The sequence below is a fragment of the Dermochelys coriacea genome, chromosome 24, assembly GCF_009764565.3.
Source record: "Dermochelys coriacea isolate rDerCor1 chromosome 24, rDerCor1.pri.v4, whole genome shotgun sequence".
Classification (NCBI taxonomy): Eukaryota; Metazoa; Chordata; order Testudines; family Dermochelyidae; genus Dermochelys; species Dermochelys coriacea.
In genome coordinates this window covers 11,946,050-11,955,700 of record NC_050091.1, presented here as the reverse complement: position 1 = coordinate 11,955,700, position 9,651 = coordinate 11,946,050, and the positions used below count along the sequence as shown (strand labels likewise).

The 9,651-nt window shown below is 59.0% G+C and overlaps 1 protein-coding gene and 1 long non-coding RNA gene across 2 annotated transcripts in view; one reads left to right on the top strand and one right to left on the bottom strand.

The window, feature by feature from the left end:
* Window positions 1-216: 216 nt before the first annotated feature.
* On the bottom strand, window positions 217-1,940 carry LOC122457399. Its single transcript, XR_006276925.1, has 3 exons — window positions 1,726-1,940; window positions 1,544-1,648; window positions 217-755 (listed from the first exon to the last, which is right to left on the bottom strand). It is a non-coding gene; the product is annotated as an uncharacterized LOC122457399 (long non-coding RNA).
* Window positions 1,941-5,702: 3,762 nt separating this feature from the next.
* Window positions 5,703-9,651, top strand: part of CEACAM5 (CEA cell adhesion molecule 5) — a 28,488-nt gene continuing 24,539 nt past the window's right edge. Inside the window, 2 exon segments of the mRNA XM_038383552.2 lie at window positions 5,703-5,924; window positions 6,812-7,177. Coding sequence (XP_038239480.1) covers window positions 5,855-5,924; window positions 6,812-7,177 — 436 coding nt within the window. The 5' untranslated portion in view covers window positions 5,703-5,854.

Genomic DNA, 9,651 nt, shown 5'->3' with positions numbered 1-9,651 from the left:
CGAGGACTCGGATCCTTTTGCTAGCCCACTTCACTGGAGTAGTGCAGAAGCCAGGAAAGTTCCCCACAATAGCGGGACTAATCCCCCCAGTTACAACCAATCAGAGTCTAAAAAAACCAGAACTTTATTATAAAGAAAAAAAAGTAAAAGAAGCACCTCTGTAAAATCAAGATGAAAGGTAATTTTAGAGGGTTATCAGATTCAAAACACAGAGGATTCCCCTCTAGGCAAAACTTTAAAGTTATAAAAAACAGGGATAAACCTCCCTCTAAGCATAGGGAAAATTCACAAGCTAAAACAAAAGATACTCTAATGCATTTCGTTGCTATTTGTTTGTTCCTGTAATTTTAGATGAATCATTCAGTAGGAGCTGGATTACTTGCTTGTTCTCTCTCTTTGTCTCCCAAGAGAACAAACACAGCTCGAAACAAAAACCTTCCCCCACAGATTTGAAAGTATCTTCTCCCATTATTGGTCCTTTTGGTCAGGTGCTAACCAGGTTACCTGAGCTTATCAACCCTTTACAGGTAAAGGAGGGATTTTATGCTACCCTTAGCTGTATGTTTATGACATGGGGAGAAAGGCGAGATGCCCCCCACTGGCTCCGCTCAGGATCCTGGCTACGGGCAGCTAGAGGGGCAGCAGTAGCCCTTTCGCCAGTCCCGGCTGCCGGCATCGGCTCGGGATCTTGCAGCACTGCTGCTGTCTGCGCCTGTGGTGCTGGCCCCGTCTCCCCCAGCCCTGGGGGTGACGCCCTGCAGGAGAGACGGAGAGTGGGGGGGCTTAGCAGGGGTGTCTCCTGCCCTTCCCCCAGCTAGACCCCAGACCCCACTCTCAATGCTAGACCCCAAGCCTTCCCCTCAATGCCAGACCCCAATCCCTGCATCCCATCCCAATCTCAAACCTCCTCTCTGCATCCCATTACCAGCCCCAATCCATCCTCTTCTTCCCCTCAAAAAAGAAAAGGAGGACTTGTGGCACCTTAGAGACTAACAAATTTATTTGAGCATAAGCTTTCGTGAGCTACAGCTCACTTCATCGGATGCATTTTCCACCGAATGCATCCAATGAAGTGAGCCGTAGCTCACGAAAGCTTATGCTCAAATAAATTTGTTAGTCTCTAAGGTGCCACAAGTACTCCTTTTCTTTTTGCAAATACAGACTAACACAGCTCTTCCCCTCAGTGTCAGATCCCAATCTCAAACCCTACCTCATTCGCTACCCCATTCTCCGCGCTGTTACCAGAACCAATACCTGCACCCCACCCCATCCTACACTCCATTCTCTACACCCTGTTACCAGAGCCCAATCCCTCCCCTCTTCTCCTCAATCCCATCCCCCAATCCTTGCCCCCCTCCACTCAGTCCCAAACCCTATTCCTTGCACCCTGTAATGAGACTCAAATCCCCATCCCTCGTTCCCTGGTGCCATTCTCTGCCTCTGTCCTTACTTGCCCCTAACCCCACCCCGTTAGCAGATCCTATTCCCCGGCCGTGCTCCCCCATGCCCCCACCCCACCCCCGATGCTAGGAGTGGCTCTCACCCCTGTCTTGGCCATGGGGGATGATGCTGTCACAGGGGCACAGCCCATTGTGTCTGGCCCCAACCCCGAGGTCTCCTGCGAGCTGGTGCCGTGATCCCAACCAGCCTGAAATGACAGGAGACATCACATGGGGGGGTGGCTCCTCCCCAACCCAACTTCACCCCATGACAGGAGACACTGACCTGGGCACTCACAGAGTCCTGCTCCAGTCACGCGCCGTCTGGTAGGGTTCAGCTCCCCCTCCACTCCTTGTCCACCACCTGCGTCAGATAAGAGAAGGGAAGCTAAACCCTCACCCCCGGTGCTGAGGTGCAGCTGGCTCTGGGGTGGGGCGCGGGGGCTGTTTACACAGGGACCTCTCGCCTGGTGCTGAGGTGCAGCTGGCTCTGGGGTGGGGTGCGGGGGCTGGTTACACAGGGTCCCCCATCCCCTCTCACCTGGCATGGGGGCGAGAGGGTGGGATGGTTACAGACAGCAGCAGTGGGAGGAGACACAGGACGTGGTCCATTTTGGCAGCACCGTCTTGGGGCTGCAGCAGCCTTTGTGTCCCGGGGGCTCCAGCCTGGCACCCATTGGCTGTGGTTTGGGCCAGCAGGGGGGACCCATTGTCCTGTCGCCCTGACGACTCTGATGGGAACCGAGCAGGAAGGATTAGTGCAGAACGGTGGCTTTTGGGCCGATTCCCAGAGCGTGCAAGTGCCCCAGGGCTTCCCCACTCCAGAGGCTTCCTGGCACCCCAGGCACCCCCCAGCTCCGGGAAATGAAAGTGAGAGCTGGAATAGAACCCAGGAGTCCTGGCTCCCAGCCCTACTCCCGGGTCTAACCCACTAGCCCCCACTCCTCCCCCTGAGCCGGAATAGAACCCAGGAGCCCTGGCTCCCAGCCCTACTCCCGGGTCTAACCCACTAGCCCCCACTCCCCTCCCCGAGCCAGAATAGAACCCAGGAGTCCTGGCTCCCAGCCCCACCCCCGGGTCTAACCTACTAGTCCCCACTCCCCCCCCAAGCTGGAATAGAACCCAGGAGTCCTGGCTCCCAGACCCCCGGGTCTAACTCACTAGCCCCCACTCCCCTCCCTGAACTGGAATAGAACCCAGGAGTCCTGGCTCCCAGCCCTACCCCCGGGTCTAACCCACTAGCCCCCACTCCCCTCCCTGAGCCGGAATAGAACCCAGGAGTCCTGGCTCCCAGCCCCACCCCCAGGTCTAACCCACTAGCCCCCATCCCCCCCCCCAAGCTGGAATAGAACCCAGGAGACCTGTCTTCCAGCCCCACCCCTGGGTCTAACCCACTAGCCCCCACTCCCCCCCCCAGAGCTGGAATAGAACCCAGGAGTCCTGGCTCCCAGCCCCACCCCCAGGTCTAACCCACTAGCCCCCACTCCCCCCCCAGAGCTGGAATAGAACCCAGGAGTCCTGGCTCCCAGACTCCTGGGTCTAACCCACTAGCCCCCACTCCTCCCCCCCGAGCTGGATAGAACCCAGGTGGTGCCTAGGACACCCTGTTCCCCAGGAGTTGCATTGGGGGAGCACCGGACCTGCCCTGGGGTGAGATAGGGATCCCGCTAGATGATCCAGGAGGGACACAGCATGAACCCCATGCCCTGGGTGCTGCCATCCCCCCCTGGTGCCCATTCTCCCACTCATCCCTGGGTGGCGCTGTGGGACTCTGAGCTCCAGGTGTCTCTGCTGCAGCAGATTCAGAGGGGTTCCCAGGCTAAGGGTCAGCTGTGCTCCCTGGAGAAAATCGATGGGGTGGATCTGAACCCCTGTCCCCCCTCTCCTCAGGGTGTGGGGCACAGAGCAAATAACCCCCCAGAGGGAACCCTCAGCCGGGGTGGGAAGACTGTAGGGGGCATGAGGGGCAGTGGGTGCCCCAGGGTGCACTCAGGGGGGCTGGGCTTCCCTGGGGGGGTCTGGGGTCTGCAGAGCTGGATTGACATTGGTGCCCCATCACGCCTGGTGCTGCTCAGCCCCCCAGACTGAGATCAGGGCCCCGTGGTGCTGGGCGCTGCACAGACCCCAACTGAGATCAGGGCCCCTGTGATGCTGGGCGCTGCACAGACCCAAACTGAGATCAGGGCCCTGTGGTGCTGCGCGCTGCACAGACCCCAACTGAGATCAGGGCCCCTGTGATGCTGGGCGCTGCACAGACCCCCCCCCCAGACTCAGATCGTGGCCCCATGATGCTTGGCACTGCCCAGAGCCTGATATAGAATGGCTCCCCGTTGTGCTGGGTGTTGCACTGACCCCTGCTAAGGTCAGGCCCTCATCACTCTGGTCACTGCACAAAGAGAGATCAGCCCCCCCGCATTGTACCGGGTGCTGCACAGACCCAGACTGGGCAAGTGTGTCTCTCTGTGAGTGTGGCCCCACGTGCTGACACACCTGTGCTGAGTGTGACACTGTGCCGGTCCGATCTAGGCGTGTTTGCACTGGTGCCACTGCCTGTGCCAGCCACAGCATGCGGGGTCCCCTGAGGGATCCCCAAGACCTGGTACTGAACAGAAGAGTGGCCAGACTGGGTCAGACCAATGGTCTGTCCAGCCCAGTGTCCTGTCTGCCGACAGTGGCCAGTGCCAGGTGCCCCAGAGAGAAAGAACAGAACAGGGAATCACCAAGTGATCCATCCCCTGTTGCCCATTCATTGGTGGACCGGTCCTCCATGAATTTATCTAGTTCTTTTTTGAACCCTGTTACGGTTTTGGCTTTCACAACATCCTGTGGCAGGGAGTTCCACTGGTTGACTGTGCGTTGTGTGAAAAAATACTTTACTTTTGTTTGTTTTAAACCTGCTGCCTGTTAACTTCAGTTGGTGGCCCCTAGTACATGTGTTCTGAGAAGGAGTAAATAACACTTCCTTATCTACTCTTTCCACACCGGTCATGACTGTATGCATCCCCTTAGTCATCTCTTTTCCAAGCTGAAAAGTCCCACTCTTATTCATCTCTCCTCACGTGGCAGTCCTTCCATCCCCCTCATCATTTTTGTTGCCCTTTTCTGAACCATTTCCAGTTCCAGGTTTCAGAGTAGCAGCCGTGTTAGTCTGTATTCACAAAAAGAAAAGGAGTACTTGTGGCACCTTACAAACTAACAAATTTATTTGAGCATAAGCATGCATCCGATGAAGTGAGCTGTAGCTCACGAAAGCTTATGCTCAAATAAATTTGTTAGTCTCTAAGGTGCCACAAGTCCTCCTTTTTTTTTTAACCCAGGAACCTATCCTTGCAACAAAGCCCGTTGCCAACTCTGTCCACATATCTATTCAGGGAACACCATCATAGGGCCTAATCACATCAGCCACATTATCAGAGGCTCCTTCACCTGCGCATCTACCAATGTGATATATGCCATCATGTGCCAGCAATGCCCCTCTGCCATGTACATTGGTCAAACTGGACAGTCTCTACATAAAAGAATAAATGGACACAAATCTGACGTCAAGAATTATAACATTCAAAAACCAGTCGGAGAACACTTCAATCTCTCTGGTCACTCGATTACAGACCTAAAAGTTGCAATTCTTCAACAAAAAAGCTTCAAAAACAGACTCCAAGGAGAGACTGCTGAATTGGAATTAATTTGCAAACTTGATACAATTAATTTAGGCTTGAATAGAGACTGGGAATGGATGAGTCATTACACAAAGTAAAACTATTTCCCCATGGTATTTCTCCCCCCCACCCCACCCCCCACTGTTCCTCAGGTGTTCTTGTTAACTGCTGGAAATAGCCTACCTTGCTTGTCACCCTGAAAGGTTTTCCTCCTCCCCCCCCCCCGCTGCTGGTGATGGCTTATCTTAAGTGATCACTGTCTTTAAGGTTTTCAGAGTAGCAGCCGTGTTAGTCTGTATTCGCAAAAAGAAAAGCAGTACTTTTTTTTTCCACCAAATGCATCCGATGAAGTGATCTGTAGCTCACGAAAGCTTATGCTCAAATACATTTGTTCGTCTCTAAGGTGCCACAAGTCCTCCTTTTCTTTTTCCAATTCCAGTATCTCTTTTTTGCGACGGGGCGACCAGATCTGCACAGTTCCCAGCTGCCCCTGCCCTAGAGCGGGACCCACAGGTGCAGGGACACAAACAGCTGGGCAGGTGGGAGGGGCTGGCTCGGAATTAGCCCTGCCCCCAGACGGGGGGGAGGAAGGCGGGGCCGGAGCTGTCTAGTCCCCACCCCGCCTGGCCAGAGTCTCAGTCAGGGAGCCCCGGCAGCTGGCACAGCTGTTCCAGAGAACCCAGGCGTCCGGCGGGGCACCCACACTCGGCTCTCTCCAAGGCCACAGCAGGCAGCGATCCCCTGGGAAGGAGAAGGGCCATGGGGCGTCTTCCCGGGAGCTGGGACCCCCCCGCATGGGGCAGCCTCTGGAAAGGGCTGCTGCTGGCAGGTGAGAGCAGAGCATGGGGGACGGGCTTGGCAGCTTTGGGGCAGAGGTTGAGGGTCACCCATTTGGGGGTGTTAGTCCCAGGATGGGGTCCCCTGTGGCCCCCAGGGAGCCTGCCCCCCCGTCTGTCTGACAGCTGGTGTTTGAGTGGTTCTTTGGTGTCTGGTGGGATCCTGGCCTCAGGGACACCAATCACCCGACTGTAATCTGCCTGCCTGTCTGTCCATCCCCACACACCTACCTACCTACCTATCCCCACCCCACCCCACCCCACCCCTCTCTCTGTCTATCTCCCCAGGCCCAGCCCCCCAGTGGTGTCAGTGGGGGGATATTGTGTCTCATGGAGCAGATCCGATTTACACCCTCTGGGCTCTGGCTCTGGGCGTTTTCTCACCAGATTTTCCTGCCCTTAGCTGCGTCCCAGGGGACTCCCCCCCAGCTCATCCCCCCTCTTTCCTGTCCCAGTGGGATGGGGGTGTCAGCCCTCCCCCACTTACCCCATGCTCTAACCCCACCCTGACCTGAGGGTGTCAGAGCCGGGGGGGTCACATGTTTGATTCTCTCAGCGGTTTTGGGGATACCCCCCATCTCCATGGAGCTGTCGGCAGCTCCTGCCCCCCACCCTGCCCGATCCACACCCCGCCCTCTGCTCTGCGACTGGGGAGCGACAGCTGGAGCCTGGGGCGGTTCCCCCGGTCGGGGGTTGGGTCTGGAAGGCCGGACAGGGACCTGCCCAGGGTCTGCCCGTGCCCTGCGCTCTCTGGTCAGGTGTAGCCGGGTGGCTGATCACCCCTGGGCGGGCGCTCGCTGCTTGTGTCCCCCCCCGACCCCTACTGACCCCCAGCGCCCCGGCCCCTCACTGCCCAGCTGAGACTCTTCTTCCCCCGCAGCCTCCGTCCTGGGCTCCTGCCTCCAGCTGGTGCCGGCCCAGACCCCAGTGACCATCGTCCTCACCCCGCCGAGCCCCGTGGTGGGAGGGGGTGTCAGCCTGGCGCCCCAGAATCCACCACAGGACTTCGTGGTCTGCAGCTGGTACCGATCAGCGACCACTGATGAAAACAGCCGGATCCTCACCTACTTCCCACAAACACCCCCCGTTCAGAAACCCGGCCCGGCCCACACGGGGCGGGAGACAGTGGGGCCGGGCTGCGCCCTGCACATCGCGGGGTTAACGCTCAATGACACCGGGAGCTACACTGTGAAGCTAGAGAGCCCGACTAGCCCTCCCCTCACCACGGTGCATCTGCCCGTCTCTGGTAAGTGCCACCCCCGGGAGCTGCCCCTTCCCCATCCCCGCTCCAGCGATGGGCTCTGGGTGTCTTCCCCGGGGATGAGGCTGGCTGGGTCATGGGAGGAACCCGCCCCAAACACAGACACTGTGGGGTATCCTGAAACTCCCTGCCCCCTGCTTCTCCTGGGAGATGGTACCCTCCAGAAATGTGGAGCTCTGGGTCCCCCCCATCCTGCCATGACCCCTCCTGGCTCTGGTTCTCCCTGACATCCCAGCAGTGTGGGACTGAGCTTCACTGGGCATAGGGGGATCCCTGGGCTTCCCAGCACCCACCAGAACCCGCCATTCCCACAATGCCCGTTCAGGGTCTGGGGTGAAATAAATTTGCTGGGTCCCAGCTTGGTTTCTGGCCCCTGAGTAGGATCCAGCCCCTCACTGGCAGCAGTGGCAAAGGGGCCACGGGCTGGGCCAGAAACCCTGAGATCCCCTGGGGTTTTGGGGCACACTCAGGTGAGGGGGGCTATGTGTGTTGTGGGGGGAGCTCTCCCTCATGCCACCTGCATCGACCCTGCTCTGGACACGGAGGAGACAAGCTCTGGGGCCACAGTTCCTCCCAGGGTCTCTGGTGCCCCCAGCCCATCCTGGTATCTGCAGTGTCCCCTGCCTGTCCCAGCCTCTCCAGCTCCCCCTGGTGTCCCTGGCACCCCCCATCCCATCCTGGTATCCCAGTGCCCTCCTACCTCACTGCCTCCTGCCCACCACAGCCTCTCCGGGCCCCTCTAGTGTCTCCCCCCATCCCGGCATCGCTGCCTTGCCAGCCTGAGTGAGCATTAACCTGCCGGGGGAGAAGCATCTCCATGGCAGAGCTGGGTCGTGCTGCCCCGGGGAGCTGGCACTGACGGCTCTGTCCGGGGGAGGACGGGCTGCGGGCGGGCATGGGGGTGGGGAGCGGGGACAGGCTGCACCATCACAAGTCCCTGTTCATAGTGCTCTGGAATGTGGCCCCTAGCACTGGGGGGAGGGAAACGGCTGGTGCTGGGGGGCAGTGGAGGGGGAGCTGCTTCAGGGCATGGGAGTGGGGTCCATGCTGTCTGTGAGGAGGGGGTGCCCCATGCTGGGGGGGGGGAAGAGTCCGGGTTGGGGAAGGGGGTCTGTGCTGGGGGTTCGGAGGCACATCTGTGCCAGGGAATGCCAGGGCCCCTCTCCCTGCGTGTGATCAGTGCTGATGTGACACCCGTTCTTCAGTGCTGAGGTATTTGAAAGGGGCAGATTCACCCCTTCTCCCTCTGTCTCCATTGGGAGCTGGGGCTCTCTGGGACCCTCCTCCAGCCCCATCTGTGTGTCCTCACCTGGGGCCAGGATCGGGCCACCAGGGCTCGAGATCTAGGTTCTGTATTCCGCTGGTGGTTCCCGCCCCAGACTTTGGATCCCCCACACCCCCTGCATCCCCAGGTGTCTATGGGCTGCTGTTCCCTCTGGGGCAGTGCTCTCTAGCACACCCTGCCACTGGAGTCCATCTTGCAGTGTGATCAGTGCAAAGATCTTCGCACACCCTACTGCAAATCCCATCCCCTGGCTCGCACTGTGACCGTGTGATTCTCGGCCTCAGTTCCCTCTCTCTTTGGGAGGAGCATGCTCACAGGACCTTATCCTTGTCCCACTTGCCCCAGTCCAGCACTGCTACCCAGTCCCCAGTGGGAGTGCGGGTGGGATTGGGAGATTGACGGGGGCTGTGGGACAAGGATCTGGGGGTGCAGGAGCCCATGGCCCCCCATGCCCCCATAGAGCCAGTGCCCGTCACTGTTTGGAAGCCAGGAGCTGTCATCACCTTGTGCCTCAATTTCCAGGGGCATGTGGGGCCAAGATAACTGGGGGCAGAGGGAGCCCTGCTGTTGTGGATGATGGGGGGACCCCTAGGAGCTCTGGGGGGTGACTGCCAGGCCTCCCCATCCCTGGTTAATCACCCTGGGGTCCATTCCCAGGGGCTCCTTGCCCAGGGAAGTAGCCGCAGAAAGAAGTTGTGTCTCTGTGCAGCCGGCCCATCAGCTTTCAGAGGGAGGCGGGGGGTGAAGGCTCTTGCGTGTCCCTGTGCGGATCCTGAGATGGTGTGAGGGCGGCTGGACTCCTTGTGCCAGGTGCTGGAGGGGGGAGAGGCTGCCCCCCATAGCCCTCTGTCCCGTCCACCCCTTCTGCCTGCAGAGCAGCTGGCTCTGCCCCAGGTGGGGTTCGCTGACACCGTAGCTCTCGTCTGTGTGACCTCCTCTGGCACTGGCACCATGCGCTGGCTGAGGGCCAGGCAGCCCCCTGGCTGGGCAAGTGCCTGGCGCTGATCCCGGATAGCTGCACCCTCACCCTGGCCAGCGTCACCCGTAGTCACACCAGGGTCTGGTCGTGTGAAGCCTCCAGCCAGGTCAGCACCAGCGACCTCAACTCCATTGACTCGCTCTGAGAGTATCCCCAGCTGCGCCTCAGCCTCCCGGCTCCCCCTGCTCAGTCGGG